The sequence below is a fragment of the Diospyros lotus genome, chromosome 12 (assembly GCF_014633365.1).
Source record: "Diospyros lotus cultivar Yz01 chromosome 12, ASM1463336v1, whole genome shotgun sequence".
Taxonomy (NCBI): domain Eukaryota; kingdom Viridiplantae; phylum Streptophyta; class Magnoliopsida; order Ericales; family Ebenaceae; genus Diospyros; species Diospyros lotus.
This window is the reverse complement of record NC_068349.1, coordinates 3,756,591-3,779,324: the sequence shown is the minus strand read 5'-3', so window position 1 is coordinate 3,779,324 and position 22,734 is coordinate 3,756,591. Positions and strand designations below refer to the sequence as shown.

General features: G+C 35.6%; 2 protein-coding genes and 1 long non-coding RNA gene across 11 annotated transcripts in view; 2 read left to right on the top strand and 1 right to left on the bottom strand.

The window, feature by feature from the left end:
• The window catches only part of LOC127786488 (autophagy-related protein 9), a gene marked incomplete in the record, with an annotated part of 1,007,132 nt that overhangs the window by 243,160 nt on the left and 741,238 nt on the right, over positions 1 to 22,734 (top strand).
• On the top strand, positions 4,083 to 8,204 carry LOC127786521 (protein indeterminate-domain 12). The gene is made up of 3 exons (XM_052313979.1): positions 4,083 to 4,962; positions 5,178 to 5,574; positions 7,231 to 8,204. Exons 1-3 carry the CDS (start codon positions 4,806 to 4,808, stop codon positions 7,979 to 7,981), a joined length of 1,305 nt encoding a protein of 434 aa, XP_052169939.1. The 5' UTR covers positions 4,083 to 4,805; the 3' UTR covers positions 7,982 to 8,204.
• Positions 10,607 to 20,850, bottom strand: LOC127786595 (uncharacterized). Of its 9 annotated transcripts, none has more exons than XR_008019998.1 (3): positions 20,405 to 20,850; positions 12,204 to 20,332; positions 10,607 to 11,902 (listed from the first exon to the last, which is right to left on the bottom strand). It is a non-coding gene; the product is annotated as an uncharacterized LOC127786595 (long non-coding RNA). The 9 variants fall into 9 exon arrangements; XR_008020000.1 differs by having other exon boundaries at positions 12,204 to 20,325; XR_008019996.1 differs by having other exon boundaries at positions 20,563 to 20,850.

Genomic DNA, 22,734 nt, shown 5'->3' with positions numbered 1-22,734 from the left:
GTATTGATGGAATTTAATTTATCATAATTTACAAGAATTTTCACCTTCAGTGACCGCATGGCCATGGCATTGAATCGGTCTGTTTGCTGGATTCGGCGCTCGTGACTACTTTCCTTTGTCGTGGGCCTTTGGGGATTCTTAATAGGTGGGCCCCGAAATTGGGCCCAACTTCGTTTGGGTCTTTTGCGGGTTGCCAACTCAGGCCCAGCTGTTACCAATTTTCATCACGAGATCATAAAGCATCAATTGAAGAGCAGGTGAAGCCTAAAGTTGTCATTTTTGTCAACAAATGGCCCCTAAAGTTTAAGACATCTCTGCGAGTTCATGCCCAGAAAAAGAAATTAAACAATTTAAACTACAAATAAGAAACCAGTCATTATCATTATTTCCTTTTTTTCTTTTTGTTTAATAGCAAATTATTGATGACAATTATATCAGACCTGGCTCGGGCTAGTTGGGCTGCAATTTCTAGCCCAATTCTAGTTGATTTGGGCCCAAAGATAAGGCTGGCACAACAACATATTAAACCATCCCCGCATCTTCACTTTGTTCTACTGAGAATTCTCCTTGAGCCCGCTTTTAATACGACTATGCTAACTAATATAACAGTAGCATTTTTATAATTATGAAATATTATTTAATAAAGGATGATTAGTAATAAGTAATAACACTAATCTCACGTGTGAAACCTTAAGTAAACTTTCCAGTGCGTGGGTGTCGTATGTAATTAATTAAGTTGTCTCTGAATGCATACAAGACTAAAACACACATATATATATATATATGGGGGCTTCGGTAAGGGTTTAAATGTTGAATTTGCTTAGTTAAAAGAGCAATTTGAAATGGGAATAATGGGGCCATATAAAAAGGTGAAATTTGCAATGATTCCACTTACCATATTGCTTCCGAAGTGAGTGTGACAAATAAGTAAGAATGAGAGAGAGAGAGAGAGAGGCATATTGATGAGTAGGGGGAAGAATACCAAATGCGGGCCACACTTTTACATTCACGGGTTGTTCTATTACCAGATTCTCTCCCCGTGCATTTTCTCTCTCTCTCTCTCTCTCTCTCTCATATATATATACACACACACACACAGACATATATGTAAGGATGGGGAGAGAGAGAGGGGGGGGGGGGGGGGCAATGATAACTTCACAAGACTGGTTCTGTAGGAAAAAATGAAACTACATCTCGATCAGAACAGAGCAGAACAGTAGATAGTTCCCAGTTGGGGGTGGGTTTATTATTGATGATCGATCAGCAAAGGCAATGATGGATATCCATTCCATTCCCATGTTATAGCTATATATGTATATGTATATGTATATATATTGACTCAACAATTAATATCCCCATTTTCAACTTTTCCCTTATGCATGAAAGCTAAGATGACCAGCCCATATATATCCTCTCCTCCATTTCACTTTTACGTACTTTCTGTTCTTTTTTTTATATATATAAATTAATTGACAGCCATTTTTACTATAGAATTAATTAGTTTGATAGTAAGCGCTTACATCTATTGAGGAGAGAGAGGTTGATGAGTATCTAGCAGGTAGGTAGGTAGCAAGCCCTTAACTTTTTTTGCCTTAAAAAGGTTGAATTCAGTGAAGAATAACCTAGATCTCCTCCATGTCCCCAAAGAGAAGGATATATCTTCATCAATCTCTGCTAAAAAGCTAAAAGCAATAGACAACAAAAGATTAATTAAGATTCCCATGATTCAGATCATATATATTTTTCCACCAGAGAAAATTATAAGATATTAAACTTAGATAATTAAAGAACAGTACCCATGTCATTCTCATATATATATATATATATATTAATTAGGTTGTTTGGTATAAAAGAGGGTTCCCTTCTCCCAGCTTTTTATATATCCATATCCATATATAGGGAGGTATTTTTCTGGAAATCCCAGCTATAATTTTGGTGAATATAAGGGGCAAAGAAAGATGGCATGCATGGTAGTGTATATATATATATATATATATTATATTTGATGTCTCAATGCCTTTTGATTTGGGTTAGGAATAAAAAAAAAAAAAAAGCTGAAAAAGAGAAAGGAAGAATGCACCTTCTAAATTCCCTTTGGTGGGGGCTTGCATTGCGTGGCTTGCTTGAGCTTAACTTTTCATGGCATTAGGGATCCCACACTATATATTATTATTTTTATTATTATTATTATTTTTATTATTGCAGGCAGATAAAGAGGGACAGAAAGAGCAAAATCATCAATCAAATAATTGTCAACTTGAAATCTATACATACATGCAGGCCAGCTTCCATAAATTCAATCATTCATTGATATTATTATTATTATTATTATTATTATTATTATTATTATGAAACCATATATAGGGGATGTATGTAAATATAAACCCCAACTACTGCATGTCCTTCTTCTTAATTAATGTTACTGCTAATTAACTAATTAATTATTCTATATTAAAACGTCTAGTACGTACTTGTAATTAAGAAATACTACTACTACTACTTAAAGCAAAAGACAAATATTATATGATAATATTTTGGTGTTGTTTGGGCAAACTTAATCATTTGTAAATAATTTTATTTTGATCCAACTTTTCAAAAGGAAGCACATCATAACAAGAATTGTTTTTCTTGTTAGATTTTCTATATATAATTTTCTCTAACAATGCAAGGTAAGGTGTAATAATTATTTATATATATATATATTATTGAAAATTAAATAAAATATTAAGATATAATTATATCTTAATTACATGACAAATAAACTATATTTGTTACACCTCATCTATTGTGCTTTTAAGACACAAAATAAAATAAAACCCCTTTGTATTAATTATTAATGTCAAACTTTAATTTATTTCTACCGTACTAATGTATGTTAATTGAATAGCAAAAATAACAAATTAAGCATAACATCCATAATACAATAAAAAGAAAAAGTTAAACAAAATTTGCACCAATAATTTATCAAAACTAGACTCAATTCATATGTTTCTTAAGAATCAAATGCTCAAATTATACGCTTATCCTAACAATCATTAATTGCATGAGTAAATTCTACTCTTAATATTTCAACAATTTTCAAGAAATGAGTGTTATTGAGATGAGCAAATTCTGGATAACCTAATATTTTGGTCAATTTGGTGCAAGGGCAATATTTGTACATTGAATTTTTTGGAGTAGTTTAGATGATCCACTGCGCATATTTAAGAGTTTGGGATATCACAAAATTGTAAGTTCAAATCTATTTCTATGCAAAATTGTACTTGTCTGTGTCTATTTGAGGGGTCAAGCTTTCAAGTTTTGTTTCACGACGAATCTGTCCGTTCACTTAAAGTGATAGAGCAAACGAATTGTGAGTTTTAGAGATTGTGAGATAAATCTAATCCAAATATTATTTATGAATGAAGGAACCCTCGAATTTCTCACATTATAAAAAAAAAAATTATCCATTGAGCTTGATATTTTGATCTAGTCATCCAGCTAAAATATCACATGGGCAATTATAAAGAAGAATGCCATACATATATATATATATATACACGATAGTGTTTTATTTATTCACCAAGAAATAAGTATAGAATTCACATTTATAAAAATAATAATACTGTAAACGGATGGTTGGGAAGTAAAAATAATGAATGAATCAACCATTTAAATTAGCTTAGCTATTGTGGGGGTGGATATAGAAAAGACAATAACATATATGGTGATAAGTCTGATAGATAATTAAAGATAAAGAGGGGGAAAACTCATCTTTGCCATTTTCCTTTTCTCTCCTACTAAGAAGCCTTCACTTGTTTGCAATAATCCCTCTTCCCAAAGCCATTCCATTCAAATCAATCGCTCTTACCTTTTATGGTTTGGGTGTTTTATACAGTAAACAAAGCAAGCAAAAAGACAAAAGTCCAGCGCCAGCATTGAAAGATAATAATTAATCTAATCTAAAACCTTAAGGAAGAAAATATATATATATATATTAATGCTTGAGCAGCTGGGTCCGTAACGATTCTTCCTGGTCCTTGCTTACTTTGGCCTTATTCACCATACTCTCTCTCTACCCCCCCCCCCCCCCCCCCCCCTCTCTCTCTCTCTCTCTATCTCTCTCTGGGAGAAGAATTCTTTGCTTTTTCTTGGTTTTAATTTTAATTTCTCAGCTGCCTGAGTCTGTCACTGTAATCATCACCTTCTGTGCACCATCTCTCTCTACCATTGATATCTGATAATGTTTCTTTTGAAAGCTTTGTCTCTTTTTATTCACGTATAAGGTTAACGGGTGGTGCCGATTCTTGAAGAGAGACCCGCTCCTTGTCTGTTTTTTCCCATGTTTTTGATCGCATGATCATGATGGCCCTAGGAGAGGTCGATCGGGAATTGGATACGGAGAGATATATATAATCTGAATTTCGTCGCAGAGAGTTTTTCAGAGAAAGCAATCCCATGGCTTGATTGCTAGCTAGATAGCGACCCAAATTAAGAACCGCCCCCATCATCACGAGATTTTTCCGTTGCCACCTGTTCATGAACAAAAAAACGCTTCTGCTGCTGCTTATCGCTTAGTTGTACCCAAGGCCCGGGATTCTCTTTTTTTGGGTTGTTCTTCACTGTCTCTTAATTTGTTGTTTTCTTCCAAAAGAAGACCCTAGTGGGTTTCCTTTTGTCATCACAGAAAAGGCTCGCTCGCTCGCTCTCGTGGTGCTTGAAATCAAACAAAAAAGAAAGAGACCGGAGATAGATCAGTAGCAGCAGTAGTAATAGTTGTAGTGAATTTGCTTTCTTTTTCTCCGTTGGAGTCTTCTTCAAGGACCATGTTTCCTTCACCGCTCATCTCTAACTCCACTTCCTTGTCTGAAGAAGCAACCAGTTTTCCCTCCGGTTTGGGCGGCTTAAATCCCACTGTTTCCACCCTCTCTATCCAGCAGCCACAGAAGATCAAGAAGAAGCGGAGCCTGCCCGGAAACCCAGGTGAGATTCATCCTAAATTTTCTAAAACTTTCCAGATAGATAGATAGATAGAGAGAGAGAGAGAAAATCGTGTCTTGGCTCTCTTTCGGAGAGTTTTCGAGCAAAGACGGGCTACAGCTTAATAGGGTTCTGTAACTGGCTTTCAGTTTTCTGATTTGACCAAGATTTCACTGTACTCGTACTTGATGTTTTTGATGATGGTGGTGCTGCTGCAGACCCAGATGCCGAAGTGATCGCATTATCTCCGAAGACCCTTCTGGCTACCAATAGATTCGTGTGTGAGATCTGCAACAAGGGGTTTCAGAGAGACCAGAACCTCCAGCTTCACAGAAGGGGCCACAACCTCCCATGGAAGCTCAAGCAACGAAACAGCAAAGAGAACCGAAAGAAGGCCTACGTTTGCCCCGAGCCTTCTTGCGTTCACCACCACCCTTCTAGGGCGCTCGGCGATCTCACCGGCATCAAGAAACACTTCTGCAGAAAACACGGCGAGAAGAAGTGGAAGTGTGAGAAGTGCTCCAAGGTCTATGCCGTCCAATCCGATTGGAAAGCTCACTCCAAAACCTGTGGGACTCGAGAGTATCGATGTGATTGCGGAACCCTCTTCTCCAGGTAATCCATCAATTGAATTACCCAAGTTTTTTATCAATTCTAGATTACTATATATCAAACTTTCTGATTTATATGTTCGTTTAAAGTTTTCATCAGTTTTGATGCTTCATATATATATTTTTTCTGATATGGGTTGCAGTGGAAGGGTTTGTTTTTTTGCTTGAAGTGGTAAGTCTCATGTGCTTTGGTGGATGGTTTGGTTTTGTTTTTGCTTCAAAATGTGTTTTGTTTTCTGGCTGCTCTTCCACCAAAGTGGAAAGCTTGCTTGGCATGAAATGCATCTGTGTGTAAGCTTAAATAGAGGGTGCATGAAAGTGGCCGCCATTAATACAAGTGCCTGCAACTGATGAGGATCGTATTGCAAGAGAAGCTGAAAGCAATATCGACCCATCTCTGAAACAGAAATCTGCAGCCTAGGTGGTATTTTCAAAGATCAAATGGAACATGATGAACTGTGAAGGGGAATTAATTAGATCGTATTAATTAATTAAAAACTTATATAATTAATGCAACAGAGATGAACGATCGACATCATTAAACTTCTTGTCCTTTTCTCTTTTGGAGATTGCATATTATTACATTTTCCTGTTCCCATTTTAATTGGCTTCTCAAAGGATGTGTTAATTAATTAATTTGGTTTAATTCCTGGTTCTTCTCTTTGCTTTGCTTGCTTTTGGTACTGGCAATGGAGACTGCATTATATTCTCAAAAACAATGATGGTTTCTAGCTACTCGTGTAAGATAGATAGATAGATAGATAGATAGAGATAAGCTCATTGATTCGTTCGTCGGGCCGGGGGGCTTTCATATGGATGAGATTCCCGTGATTATATTGCATGGACCATGGCATTGTTCACTGCAGAGACACACAGCCCTCATCTGAAACTCTGAAAGGCTTATGATGATGATGATAAGTACTGATAAATCTGCCAAAATATCTGATATGGTGAGTTGTTTTCTTTGCCTCCCATTTGGGGCAGCGTTTAATAAATTGAGCCATGGTTTTGAAAAGAAAAAAAAAAATTGAATTCTGTAGCAAGTCACATCATATCTAATTGAGTTATGCATAAAATTATTAGTTACAGTCTTGCATGTGCTATATTATATTAATTATTTGAATGTAAGAATGTGAAGTGTTTTTGTTTTGGAAAATTCTACTTTACACACAATTTTTATGCAACTAATTGTTTAATTTTTCCCTTTTTTTTTCCATTTACACTGATAATCAGTATGCGATGCATCTTTTAAGTTTAATTATCATCTGTTACACATGCACATTAATTACCATTATTATATTGCTGTTTAACCAATGACTCCTTATCTTGCAAGAGTTGTTAAGTCTATCTAATAAACCCATCTCTCACTCTCTCACCCTTTGGTGGAGAAATTAACAAGGGGAACCGATGCAAAGTACTGCAATAATATATGACTGTTTTCAAGATACGTACTCATGGTTTTCTTTGTCTTTCTTATCAACAGAAACCATTTTTGTTCCCCTTGGAATATCATACATCTCTCAAATTTCACCCACTTTGCATTATGTGGTCTAAAATTATTCCTCCACAAGGGCATATAATATATATATATATATATACGTAAACTTGGTTTAAATTTGGTTCTAAAAAGTGTGTTTATTTTGGATGCGAAACTGAACAGGAAGGATAGCTTCATTACCCACAGAGCATTCTGTGATGCCCTGGCTGAAGAAAGTGCTAGAATGTCAGCAAGCCAGATGGGAATGAATATTACAAACCTCCCCATTAACAATGCCCAGCCCTTCCACCAGCCACCACCCCTCTTCCCTTTCTCCACCCAAAACCACCACCACCTCTTCCCAAATTCCCAACAAGCTCAAGCAGCTGTTGACATGTCTCTTAACACTTGGGACCAGCCCCAAAACCCTAAACCTAGCCACCTCAACCAAACCCCAATCCACATCAAGCCTGAAGCCATCCACATGCCCATCCCACCACGACCACGGCCACCCATCGTCTCGGCCCCGTTTTTCCAAGACCCGCCACCGGCAACACTAACCCACAAGAACCACCTCCATGCGGGCTCATCAAGCAGTGCCGCCACCTCAGCCCACCTCTCAGCCACTGCTCTCCTCCAGAAGGCCGCCAGCTTTGGTGCACAACCAGTTGGCCACGTAGCCTCCGCCATGACCCAGTTGGAAATGGGCTCCGGCACCGGAATAATGCCGCCGGAGTATCTGGGGTTCACGTCCAACTGGCAGAAAAGCGACAGCCTGACCAGGGACTTTCTGGGCTTGACAAGGGATCAGTGTGGCGGCGGAGGTGGCGGCGGCGACGAGAGGTTTGTTCTGTCGTTCCCAGCTGCGGGGAGAGCGGAGGTCCCGACGCTGTTCAAGGCTCAAAGCTTCTCGGAAACATGGGGGAATTGCTAGAAAAGCTGGCCTCGCAGGGATGATGAAAAACAGTAATCGGAGATCCAAACAGAAAGAACAAGAACTTTTGCCCTTTATTTTCCCCGTCTTTCCCTTACATAAATTTCATGTTTTGTTTTGTTTTATTTTTCTTCTTCTTGGTCGGAAATTTGCTATCTAAGAGGGATTTGCTGACTTTTATCTTTCATGAATCTTAATTAATTTTCGTGCTTCTTTTCTCTTATCTGGTTCCTTTGAACAAATGTCATCAACTGCCAAATTAGATGAAATTTATGGTATTTGATCTGATCTGATCCGATCTACCCCAGGTTTGCATTAGCCATGCATTACCCACCTAACACAACTCTCCTACTCCTCCTCCTCGAGCTTGGGATTAACACTTATGGTGTCAATCATTCAATTATAGCTAGATCTGTTCAACTTTCTCTCTCTGTTTATATATATATTGTCAAATGTTCTTCTACTTAATCTTTATTCAATTCATTTTTCTACGTTTTAACTGCCTGTGCAAGATGGTACTAATTAATCTTCAGATTTGATGGCAAACTTAGTTAGTAATGCTAAATTGGCATAGAATTGGGTGGTTCTTACCTGATTGCAGCATTTGGCAGCCCTAAAATTCACATACACACACTCTGGTCATCGCGGCTTTGACAAGAGGAGACTGCCCAATAATGTTATGCGACTGTCCTGGGTGGGTTCATTTCAAAGAAAATGCTATTATTTAGACCCGTAAGTGATTAACATCCCGACAAATTGTGCATGTTGTGAATGTACTTTTTTCAACATTGATTATTCACATTATTAAGGCTGAGAAGTATATACATAATAAATAATACTCACACAAATTATTTAATTAATATCCGGATAAGTATTCTCTCTCATTTTCAAATAATATTTTATATGTATACATATTATCTAAATGAGTATTTAGATGTACAGACAAATTTATCCCTAAATCAAAGCCTAACACTTGACTCTTATGATAAACACGAGTGATTTTATAGTTTCGCACAAAAACATAATCGAACTTAAGATCTCATAATATCTTAAACTCTAAAACACATATGACGGACTGTTTAACTCTATCCTTAGAGGTTGTGAAAATTTAAATTTCAGTTTAATATTTATTAATTATGTAAATATTCATTTAATCTATAAAAGAAATTAATGGCACTCTCTCCAATCTTTTCTTAGAAAGGTATTTTGAATGTTTTAAATGATTAGTGTTAGTCATAACAAAAATTAAAAAACAATACATTAATTATTACATAAACGTCTTGTAAAGAGCACTTAATCTAATTAGGGTTTATTTTAAATTTTTTAAACCCGATGAAAGTGTTACACTTCTCCATTTTACTTTTTTATAAAAGCAACGTATACAATTGAAATTCACAATGTCAGGGCAAGTAAAGCCAACTATCACCATCAAGTTCTTCTTCATTTTTTGAAATAAGATGGTAGATTCTAAAACACAAAATTCTCTTATAAAAAGTAGACATTGGTCATAGTGCAGCACACGTAGACATTAGTCATAGTATAGGACACGAAATCCACTATTGTCTATTAATAAAGTTAAGATGATGGGTTCGTCTAGTTAGAAATAACTATGATCACGTCAAAATTAAGAATTGGTATATTAATTCCTTAATTAATTAAGCCTTCTACCCAGAAAAAAGTTAATAAATAAACCAGAAGTGCCAGCATAGTATTTTGCTAAGAAAGCTTCGGATGGACGCTATGGTTCCACTTATTTTGCTAACTTATGATGCTGTGGAAAGTACCATACACAATTAAACAAAAAGTGAGGTCATCTAAGGCTGAAGAGTGAAGGTGCATCAGAGACAAACACTTGAGATAAATCAAAATAAAACAGTACGTAAGCCACAGTGACAGACCGACCATCATCATTGCCCCCTTTGCCATACTGAAGTTAAATCAATCTCATGGATCATGGCCTACTAGAAAGGTGCCATTGGCCCATTGAACCTAACAACTTTTCACAAAATGAAATTATAGAGCAATACGCTTCAAAATTACAGGCATATTACATATATAAAGTTACAATCAATTTGAAAGAGAAATCAATTAATTAATACAAGAACCCTTTTTGATTGAAGAGAGTAGAGAGAAGCTCCAAATTACCAGCTGTTGCATGTAAGCGTGAGGTATAAAGGGGAGGAAGCTGATAAGCCTATGGGATTTATGCAGAGTGTATTGGTGGTCCGGGAAAAGGAAAAGAGAAGAAAAGAAAAGAAAAGATGAGAAAATAAAAGATGGCAAAAATGTCAACGGCTAGGAAAAAGATGCTTGATTGCAACTTTGAATCACTCTCTATGTATAATTCTCAGTCATTTTCCTGGATCACCTTTCTCAAATTCTGTGCTATTACAGCCTTTCATCTATGTGTTCTACGTGTTAATAAAACCCTTCCATGCAATTTGTGGCACTTTATATATATATATATATGTATTATACATGCAGAAACACATCCCCCAAAATAAAAAAAAAAAATGCAGGTATATATGTCACGAGTAGCTTAGAGAGCACTGCAACTGCATAATAAATTAGAGAAGCCTTTTAATGAGTTAAAGAAGATTTGATTTCAACCATGGAACAGAAACAAGAATGTTACAATCATGGGCTTTCAGCTACACACTACACTGCATCAAAGAAAGTATAGACATGATAGAGAGAAAGAAATTAAAGACCTAAACACCAGCCACCAAAGGAATAAAAAAAAAAACAAATTAATTGATATAAAGAGAGAAGTATATTCACCATTTAGATGGAGAGGTTGATCTCTTTTTTTTTTTTTTTTTTTTTGGTGGGGTTGTGGGGCGGGGACCTGGGGATTGATCAAAGGAGAGGTCATAGTATATCCAAGCTTTTTAAAAGTAGTAGATATAAGAGATGCAGGGTTAAGGTACAAACTACATGCCAGTTTGCCCAGTGAAAAAGACTGCATCTTTTTATCTGGCTTAGCAGCACAAGAAGCCAAACCAAAAGGTTCCCTTCTATTCCTTACTCCTCTTCCTATCTCTCAGTGCACTTGCATGTGTCATCTTCCATGAGGGAATCTCATCTCATCTCCACATAACTAAACTTTTCTTTCTTTTTCTTCTTCCTATATACCTTCCCTGCTAATAATCACCACATCCTTTTTTTCCTGTGCCTCCTCTCTCTTCTTTCTCCCTTCTGCTGCAAATCCCATGCAACTTCTTCTTTCCCACAACTCTCTTTTTTAGCAAAACAAGACTCAAAAAGATTGCATAGTGATATGGATCTTTCTTTCTTGTGGTCTCTCCCAGCTTCATCTACGACAGTTCTTTGGCTTGCCACTAACTGTCGAGTCCATTTTTAAATTTCACAGGAACTGCAGCTATATGAAGCTTTAAAAAAAGAGAAACTGAAAAAAATAATAATAATAAAACTATTCTTCAACATCATTAGCCAGAAAGGCTTTCACTTATTTATTTCTAAAGAACAATTTGTAGATGAAGGTTTTGTCTACATCTGAAAGAATTCATGCACTTGTGAGCTACATGGCTAAACTTTGAGACACTGGTAATATCTCCCTTCCTATAGCAACCAAAAGATGCTAGTTAGCAAGCTAAATTCCAAACATCAACGCTATGCTTAGACACAACCTAACTTCTCTCATATTAATACAAAAATTCAAGTTCTCCGGATCTTTGGAATAGCCTTATTATCTGAAGTAAGGTTGCTCGTTGGTAGCAAGGCTAAGGTTGCACTTTTGTGATTGATATATCATGAATTCGCGTTGTAGAAATAGCCTATTTGCAAAGCAATGTTACGGCTGCATACAAAAACAAGCCTCTCTCAAAACTTGCAAAGAGGGGAGCCTCATGCACTGGAGGCATCGTTTATATATTCTTTAAAGTTCACTCATTCGTCAACCTGCAATGGTAAACACTCTGTCAAGGAAAATACTAAAAATATCTTGTCAGGCACCGAAAAGACAAATTTCTTTCTCAATCGACAAAAACTATCTAAAAAACCAGATCATGCAGAAGATCGCTGGTGGATCAGTAAATTTAGGTTGCACAATCAAGTATAGCAAGAATTTTGACAATTCACCAAATTTTTGTAGTCAAATGTATTCAGTAGCATCTGAAGAGAATGTTATACAGCAACAAGCTCACATGCATAGGAACCAACTAACAAAGAGAAAAGAGAAAGAAAAAGAAAAAAAGAAAACCTTCGCAGTGATTGTGAATCTGTTTGCACTCTCAGAAATGTTGGCTGGACCAATATCTATATGGAAGTCCATCTCAATAGATACCCTTTGGCAGTAGGCCCGTTAAAGTTCTTATCCAAATGTTGATCCAGCATGTTCTCGAAGCCTGGCTCAGGAAATATAACATAAAAAATTTCAGTTATGTACATAACACTCGCAATAAATACATGAAGAGCATCCTTGTTCCTTAAAATTCCTGTATCGGGGAGAAGACCGTTAATAGTGGAGTTTTTGAAGATAATATAAAATGGCTGTTTATTCATGGACAACAAAGAGATTTGCAAGTATTCACACTGATCAACGTTGTGGACATAAAAAGAGTTAAAATATAGATGCAAAGGTTGGTAAAGCATGCACATGCAATTCCATAAACATCAGCAAGCAGGGGGGGAAAGATGAAAAGCAAGAGAGACAAATTTCAAGATGAAAGGGAATTTAGAAAAGCCCATTCATATTGAGGAGTGGGCAAAGAAATAACAATGCTTCAAAAGAATCAAAATTGGAACTGAACAAAAATTTATAAATAACCAAATTGATTGAGTTTTTGCTAGGTGTTTGCAATTTATGTTTTGACAGAAAAGATCAAGGAACATACACAGATATTACCTATCACTGATAAGGTAACATATGTATGCACTAAATGGCAGTAAAACAGAAGCACTAGCTCCCCTGATAAGGTACCAAGCACTTTCGGATATTACCTCACTTAAAAAAGAAAAGAAAATCAAGCAATAAGTAACTTCTATCACCTAGCAGGAAAAAAAAAAAAAAGTAATAGGGTGTTCTTTCTCACTCAGCTCTTTCAACCTTCACAGAACTAAATGAACAGGGAAGTCATATACCTTTCTAACTGCCACCGGAAGTATCAGGAATTTGACCTTCAGGTTTTTTTCCCCCCTGTTCACTTACATGGATCTAAAACCAGTGGAATAACATGATATTCTTAAACAGGATGGCATGGCAGTTTGGCGCAAGATCTCTATGGCAATCAGAAAATTTACATCAAGTGTGAGTTTTAACAAGTCTACAAAGATTTGGTTGTTAACAACTCTGGATATAAACAGTAATAATTATCAATGTCACACCACAATTAGCAAATCATAGTCACCAGAAAATATTGGAGAATATGAGCAACTTATGAAACCGAGTTTTCCATTGCCACTTACAAGTTGGAGAAACCATGATTGAAAATCTTGACGGTTATAAAATGCCATATCTAGATGAAGTATTAACTTCTGAGACGCAACGAGGAGTGGAGAAAACAGCATATGGGTGCATGAGTGTGCACTTGAGAGAGAGAGAGAGAGAGCATATATATGTAGAATGCAACTCAGTTGTAAGAGCACGCATTCTGCTGCATCAAGTCCCAGCAACATTTTCCAACTTGAGAAGATCATTACCTGCAGCATAAAGACTGCTTCCAACTCAAATTGCAGCAGTTGAAGCAAATTTGCCATCAAATGGATCATAAATAACTCCATAGCATTTATTCCTGGAACAATGAAAAATGCACAACACATATAAAGCACACTAGAGTGTACCCCTTTTCATTTAAATAACAGTATGAAAAATACCATTAAAATGTAATATCTACTTTTCTTCAACAGCAGATGCTCTATCTTACAGATTTACAATTAAGCACATACGCCCACACTAGTAAACCTGAATGCAGTATTAAAGCCTCTAAAGTTCTTGGGGGATTGTACTGCTGAAAAGAATAATGAAACACACTCAACAGAAAAAACAAATCGACCACTATTCAAAAACTAGTTTTCTCCTTATCATCGAATGGCTAGCAGATAAGGACTTTTATCATAAGAAAATAGGTTCACAGAAGAAGCAACTCCTACTGGTTACAACTGGAAACCTCCAATATGATACAATATGTGACACTTCAATAAATGTACTGATCGCAAGCCAAAAAAAGGAGGGAAAAGGATAGAAGAAAACAAAAACCATCTCCTTCGAATATTGACTTTGTTCATGATTCCAAATAAAGGAATTTAATTGAGAAGAGAGGAAAAGTACTGGTGAATCAGTCAGTCATTTATAGAAGAAGAGCCTTCAAGGCATAAGAGCAAAAACTAAGCAACAGCAAATACTAATGCAATCAAATACCAAAACAGAAAAAGAAGGGAAAATACTTGTCCGATAAAGAGAACCATGTACACAGTTGGAGCCTCAATTTCAAACACAGGATTGATTCCATCATTTCCAGAAAAGAAGAATGCAAACAATAGGAATGTGAAGTAAATAAATGAAGAGTTCTCACCCAGTACACTTCAACACCTTGTTAAACACACTTATGGTCAAACAAGCACATCTAAGAGAATCTTGACATGCCTTAGGCAAATCTAGCTCAAACATATCCATGAAGTTGAAACACATCAAGCATGGGAAGAACATAGCATAAAATAAGATAACGTGGTGGTCAGCATATCCATGCATATTTGCTGAGCTTCTTCAACTGGACCATCCACTTTCTTATTCAAGTTTGAACAGTAAAATATCTTTGTCCCATCAAATAAATATGGAGATAAAAGCCAAAAAATCACACTGACAAATCCTAGGCCATGTCCATTTCCAAACTCATGCTATATAGAAAGATAAAGGACGTTCTCTGCTCCAAGAGGAAGGAAATGAAGTTCCCTTAAAAATGCAAACCCCTGATTAAAGCAGGCTCACCTGTTTTCCACAAATTCACGGTAGTTGTAATTCATCTGCTACAACATACAAACAAGAACTAGTAACCCCAAAACCTTTCATCATCATAATTCCTTTATCCCTAGATCATGGTTAACATAGACATCGGATGGTCACCATATCAAGTGTAAGGAATAATGTTTGAATCAAGATGTGCAAGTCTCAGTCAATGGAAGAAAAGAGGCAAAGAATTTTGGGGTAAACAATATCCTGTCTAAAATTGAAAAACTGTGATAGTCAAAATGAATCATTTATCCACCAGTTTTGATAAGGTTTAAAATTAGAACCACTTAAAGAATTTCTCAAGCAGGCTATTGGTAAAACATAGATTTCCATGGCCAAAAGAAACTCCACACAGGATAACTGTTCGCAATTACCAGTAAATATCTATGCATGGGTAGAACTCCACGACAATGTTTTCAGACAAAGGTAGCAAAGATTTGGCAATACATATAACCATACTTAAGAATTAATGATACAAAGTAAAGCAACATTGCAGTTCCAATGGATGTGAGGCAGATGACTGATATTGAAAACTCATAAAAATAAAACTATATAACAAAAATGTATTCGTGAATTGAAAACTTCTGAGAAGCTACAGTTTCTACCAAAATAATGTCTGAAATTATTGTTCCCGAGTTAAAAGTAATATATAAATTTGAAATCATCCTATAATTGTTTCTGTAAATGATATGATCACATTTTACACATGTTGGCGCTTAATTGTCCAACATTTTGAGTCATACAACAAATATGGTCTTATAGTCATTCAATAAAACTTTTCTTTTAGCTCTAAAGAGATTTTACAGTGGCATATTCATTTACCTATTCATAAGGTTTTGATCTGACAGGTTTTATGTTGGCTATCAACTACCTAATGCAACCGTCCTTTACCTAGGCTTGAAACAGGCAAAAAATAGGAGGAACGCATGTAGCACTAGAAGTATTGAAGAATTTTTTTTAGATCACAAAACAATCAGGAAAAAGAATGAAAGACTGGATCATTTTAGAAGTCAAATTAAGTTTAAGTCTTTCTCTACCTCTTTTAATAAATATTTGGTCCATTTCATCTAGTCTCCTCACAGGAGCCTCTATGTGACCTAGGGTTTCTTAGGTTTTTAGGAAGAAAAGCAAACTGGAAAAGTTACAAATTGTAAATGAAAAACTACAATGCAGTAATTGCAATAAGCTGCAATTACTGTTATAGCCCTAGGGTCATGACAATCCCCTCTCCTTAAAAGATTTCTTATCCCCAAGAAATCATAGTAAAGTTCGGGAGTGATTATGGCAATTGATTCTGCATGCCTCTTTCTCTTCCTTTGATTAAACGGTTTTCCATGTCACGCCATTTTCTCTTCTCAAGTTGTACAATATTTATAATCTTCTCGTGCTGCCTGAGAAGTTTAGCTGCTTCATTCTCTGCATGTCTTATTTCAATCTGAAGAAACTTCAAACTTCCATCTAGGACTTCAATAGTTTCATCAAGTTCCTTTTTTTCTGAACCTAAGCCTCTCAACTTCCCCAACATCCTGATTGCATAGGAAGAGACAAAAATGTTCCGCAGGTTCCACAATGGCTGAAACATGACCTCCATATCTAGATTTAGACCATCTGCAATGATTTTCTGGAGTCCAAAGTTACAAAATTCCCAATCTTAGGACCTCATCAGCCCTACAATCAGTTTCCCTGGAACCAATATAAGAGTGTTCCAGCCCGAATTGCTCAATTAGAACTTCTTTCGCAGCATGTGGAGTGTCAAAAACTTGATCCAGCCTAGAATAAATCCCAAGGGCACACATCTCATCAGATGCATGAAAGATCTCTTCATCGCAACTTCCATCTCCGACATGATTTATAGCCGGAATATCTAATGAACCAATGTTTTTTACCAAGAAATCACCAGAATCTTGAGTTACAAATGACTAGTCCAATTCAGATTGTTCCTCAGCTTCCTGTAAGTCAGAAGTCTGAGGAAGGATTCCAGCACCTGTAAAAATAGATTTTGCAGTGGATCTTGGAGGAAAATCCACTGGTAGGCTGGCCTGAAGCATTTTTGATAACCTATTCAAAATTTTGTCCAGCTTTTGGCCAAAATTAGCAAAAATTTCCTTGATTCATTCGGCCATCTCCACTGCTCGCCTCTGAGACTGCCTCCAAGAATCACCTAGATCCGCTTCTGAAATAGCAACCGAGGATCGGCTACTCTGATACCAAATGTCAGGTTCCTGGACCTGACCCAGGGTTTCTTAGGTTTTTAGGAAAAAAAAGTAATCGAGAAATAGAGAGAGATCAGAAATAACAGAGAGAGAAAGAAAGAGAACATAAAGAATAGGAAAAACAAAGAGAAAGAGCTGAGAGAGAGAAAGAAGACAGAGAGAATTAGAGAGAATGAATTCTTGTTATTTCACATCATAATCCCCCATTCTCCATTTAGTGGCCTATTTATAGGCCTTCTAACTTTCAGTTACAAGTTGCTTTAAGTTGTAATTGTAAACTGAAAAAGTTACAAATTGTAAGAGACAAAATACAATGCAATAATTGCAACAAGCTGCAATTACTGCTATAGCCCCATGGTCTTGACACTCTACTGGTCTTCTTCTCACATGGCTAAACTATCTTATCGTTTCTCATGCATCCTACCTTCAATAGGAGCCACATTGACCTTATTATGAATAACCTCATTTATAATTTTATCTTTTCTTAAATAGTCATACATCCCATCTTAACATTCTCATTTTTGTTACACTTATATTTTGCAAATGTTGGTGTTCTACTACCCAACATTTTGTGCCATACCACAAAACTAGTCTTATATTTGTCTTATAAAATTTTCTTTTTAGCCTTAATGAAATCTTACTATCACATAAAATGTCAAATGCATTTTTCCATTTCAAAAAATCTTATGACCCTTCAAAAATGAAGAGGTTGTTTCTTTTTCATAAAGAGCCTGGGAATGTGCCATCAGGAGTACTACTTGTGGCTGAATTGAAACATCACAGATCCTAGAGCAGCAATTGCCAAATGAATAAATAAGAAATAAAAATTTTAAAAATTATAGCAAGAGATTCATTTGTAGAAATGAATGGAATGCTATAAGCAACTCAACTCTAACCAATAAAAGGATAAGATAAGAAAATTGTACACTCATGTTTTGAGGTGTAAGGCATTATATACAAGGACATGAAACAACTAATGTAACAACCCATGTAGCCAAATGATATTGCTAGACCGATCACCTAGGTCTTGCCTCGAACCAAGTACCTACAAGGGCAGGGGTTTTGTCCCTCAAAAGAACTCCAATGATCAAGTTAGTAAGGAAAAGGTAAACAAATATAGAATAGGCTTATATTAGTGTGTTACACCTCTGGGAGTTGATTCCTATTTATAGATGTCATGGAGTGACATCCAGGGTGTAGTTTGACCATTGGGCTGAGATTGTGAGTGGTTGGATAGATTTTCAAGATATTAGAGAGATTCTCGGTAGGCCAAGTCTACTAGACAAATTCCCAATTGACCAAGTCCAAAGGAGTAGACTAGGTCCGCCTAAATCTTCCATGTCAATAATTGATTCAGATCCGAGTCGAGTCAAATCTAAGGGACACGTGACGCTCCCAAGTGAAAACATGTGGCAACTTCAAATTGGTTTCCCTTAGTACACATGGTGCATGGTGATTGGTGGACCCACAGGGGTAATGGAGTAATTTCTATCTCCTTGCATTATTCCCTCATTGCCAAACAAGCGCTGGAGGAACTAAAACCAAGCACGTTGGGCAGAACATAACCATTTTATTGTAAGGGGAAGATACCTGTATTATGAAGAGTCAACTGTAGAGGCTAATATGTTTCTAAACTTGACATATATAAAAGATAGTACCCTTGTTCACCTTTTCACTATCACCCTAGGCTGGGAGCAAACTCCAGCAATTTCCATTTCAAGCTACGAAATCACACACACAAGATAAATAAAAAGAAATAAGAAGCCGTGAAACAGTAGTTCCCAACTACACCATCTCCATATGCAAAAATGTTATACAATGCAAGGATTTTCAATAGAGCATACATCTTCTCTCAACACATCAAAGACCAGCACGAAGCAATTTTCTTTTATTGTTATAGATAGCAAAATTCTTCTACTATTGTTCCTTTCCCCCTCCTATAAACAGCTCAGATCTAATCAATAATAATGAAAAAAGCTTTTACTCGTGATTTTTACACCAAAAAAAAAAATAATCATCAAAACCTTTGGCCACTTTCTATGGAAATTATCAACTATGAAAATTTCAATCAGTGAACAGGGAAGTTTCCTTGTTAGATACTGCAACTGAAATGACATACTTGAGATGAGGAAAAAACAAACAAAATAGTTAGAGAAAGTGGGGAGAATAGATCAGTATCCAAAAACTTGTTGAGAGGCCATCTAAACGAGCTCACAACCTTGTTTTGCATTAAACTCCCCCAGGTCATGCCTTTTCTGATTTAACTGAACACCATGAATCCCACTCTTAGTGTGGAACTTGATCCTTACAATAACCAAGGAATGGAGATAACAGCATTGGAACAATGACTAATGGATGTATCTAATAGCAACAGAATCTATAGATAGGATAAACTCGGCCTTGAGTTTGATTTGTCCAGAGAAGCAGCAAGGAAAGATCCATTAGGGCAGCAATTTACTCTGTCATGATTTCTAATACAACCATAATAGACTGGTGCAATTTACAGCCTCCATGATCATGACCCCACTCATTTCTACATTCCTATATAAAAATATGTAAAAACTTCAAATAAAGCAGGCATGTGAACAACTCATCAATCTAACTATAATCATATTGTAGAGGGGCTTATTAAGCTAACTAATTATGACCAAGACAGGAATATTGAGATTGGCTTTAAGGACCAATTCTATCAATTTAAGTACAAGCTACACCCTCCATGTCAGTGACATGCACAACATACAGTGGCATAAAAGCATCTGCTTAAGGAAAAAATTAAGCATAATAAGTATCATACAATAGTAGCACACCCTCACAAAGCAGGAAGCGTTGTGCGCTGGGGACACCCTTTTTTGAGTTGCAGAGTTTGAACATCACTCCGTAAATATAATTCAATCAAAAAGCAGTCTCGCTTAATCATGTACAGCAAATACCAGATTCATGATATCAAAATGTTGCCTAATCACCAAAAGTTGCCTGCACTGAACAAGATAAACACAAATACAAACGTATTTGGTGCATTGAGTTACTAACTTATTCAGAGACTTTTTACACCCGTGCCCTTGGTGAATTAACTCACAGTTGCATCTTGAACCTTTGTCCATCCCCGGCTTATGTTCCATCAAAAAACAACTAAAAAAGGGGTAACCGTGCTTGAAGCTCGAACCCTATACCCTGAAATTTCAGTTAATTAATAATTCAAACTCGTAAGAAGTCTATGAGAAGTAACATAATCAGGAAACATACGTAGAGTCCCCCTTGGAATCTTAGACTATCGAATAAGACTCCATTTTATCCTCAATAAACAGGATTATACAAATTCCACGACCACTCTTCCAGAACCAGAGGTTAATCAACGGGACCAATCACGCAAAAACATCAGACAAACATAAACAAATACATACAACTATATGCACGTTTTGCGTTCCGGCAAATAATCGAGACCGCCACTGGAAGAGAAACGGGGAACATTGAAGTAATCTCTGCAAACAAACAAAAGATCCAAGAAAAAGGGAAGGAACCGCCAGCGCGAATTTGATCGTTGATGTATAAATTATTGAATTGCAGAGGGAAGGTTTCTGAAATTGTTGCCTCGAGTTCGAACCTCGCGTCGTCGGCACCGGAGCAATGGCTCCGACACGAGCGGGTTTGGGCTGTGCCGACGAATTGATCGAGAGACTGGGCTGAAGCACTACTTTAATCAGCCCAAACTATACTGTAATTTTTGGCGGCCCAATCAGGATTGTTTGAATTATAGCAAATGGATTGCTTAATATGCTGGTTAATTATATTAATAATCACTTAATTTTATATTTTGTTATTATTTAATCACTAAATTTTGAAATGTTATTTATTAGTCGCTAATATTTTAAAAATATTACTATTTAGTCACTAAACTTTAAAATATTACTTGCTAGTAATTAATATTTCAAAATCGTTTCTTATCTATCCCTCGTTAATCACTGAACTTTAAGTTCACGAGTGACGGATGAGAAATAATTTTGAAATATTAGTGACTGATAGGTAATATTTTAAAATTCAGTGACTAAATAGTAACAAATTTGAAATATCAGTGATTAATGAATAATATTTTAAAATTCAGTGACTAAATAGTAATATAATGCAAAGTTAAATGATTATTGGTATAATTAACCCCTCAATATGCACTTAACATGCATATTTGGATTTTTAAATGAGCTACATGTTTTTTATTGATTTACATAATTTTATTACATCTACATTTAATTTGTTTATATATTAAATTATTTAGAATACAAATTTTTTATAAGTATATAATTTTATAACTAAAGAAAGTTCAAAAATAGCCGAATTGGTGTCAACCTAATAGACAACAGTTTAATTAAAATTCATTTGCTATTTGATTGAATTTCACAGGTCTTGATCTTAATGGGAGCATCCCAACCCTAAAAGACAAATACCCAAAGTAACTCTCAACTAAAAAATATATGAGACTTTGATTTAAATTGAGCTAAAAGACTCCATGGTCTCGTATAGACTCCATAGTCTCGTATAGGTCAAAGATTGGAAAATCAAACCTAAATTCAAGGTTTGATGTAAGATCTTATAGGAGTCATTAGCCTTACTTGAGGAAATTCACCTTGAGATTAACATATAATCTTTCGTGTGACTCGATCATGGTTTTTTTTAGCCATATTGAGATGTTATATACAAGTTTAGACAATGTTCTCTTCATTTTTTAATTTTTAATTTTGAGTTTTGAATTTATTTTAATTTTTTATTTTGATAATTTATTTTTAAAAAATTAAAAACGCGTTTTTTTGTTATTTTAAAAAATTATTTATCAAAACAAAAAACTAAGAAACGCATTCTGATTTAAATTGTGAAAATAATTTTTTAATGATATTTTATTAAATAAATTTAATTATTTAAAAAATAAGAATATTTAATTTTAAATAAATAAATAAATGAACTTTAACAAAAAATAGCAAGTGATATCATAATGTAATTATTATAAACAAGAAGCATTAAAATAAAAATTAAAAACATTAACTGATATTACAATATGATTATAAATGATAAGATTGCATCAAAGAATTTAATAATAAGTGAGATATGATTACAAGCCTCAATACAAATACTAAAAATAATCATAGTTAAAAAATTAAAATAATAAAATAAATATATTATTTAACATATATACAAATATATACCTATTATTATTATTATTATAATTATTAAAATTGAATATTATACATATTATTATTAATCATTCCCTTCCCCACCCCTCACTTTTCTCTCCCTCTATAATTCTCTCTTTGCTCGAGAAACCCAGTCCCTCTCCCAAAAAAACTCACTTATTTATTCTCTTTCTCTTATCTCTTATTCTCTTTATTGGCCTCTATATCTCTCGTGACTTGAATCCCGAAACAAATAGGCAATCGGGGCAGAGAAGTTGGTGGGCTGACGTGCACCAATGGACGACAAAGTCGTGGTAATGAGAACTGGTCCTCGTTGGTGGTCATCATTTGCTTCCGCTATGGCTGGCGGCGGTGATAAGAAAGGAATAAAAAGAAGCGGTGGCGATGGATTTGGGC

What these genes read in the sequence shown, in the direction of transcription:
- LOC127786521 (XM_052313979.1), top strand. Translation starts at nt 4,806, where the DNA reads ATGTTTCCTTCACCGCTCATCTCTAACTCCACTTCCTTGTCTGAAGAA. An exon ending in GAGCCTGCCCGGAAACCCAG is followed by an intron (nt 4,963 to 5,177) that starts GTGAGATTCATC and finishes GTGCTGCTGCAG; the next exon opens with ACCCAGATGCCGAAGTGATC. An exon ending in TGCGGAACCCTCTTCTCCAG is followed by an intron (nt 5,575 to 7,230) that starts GTAATCCATCAA and finishes GAAACTGAACAG; the next exon opens with GAAGGATAGCTTCATTACCC.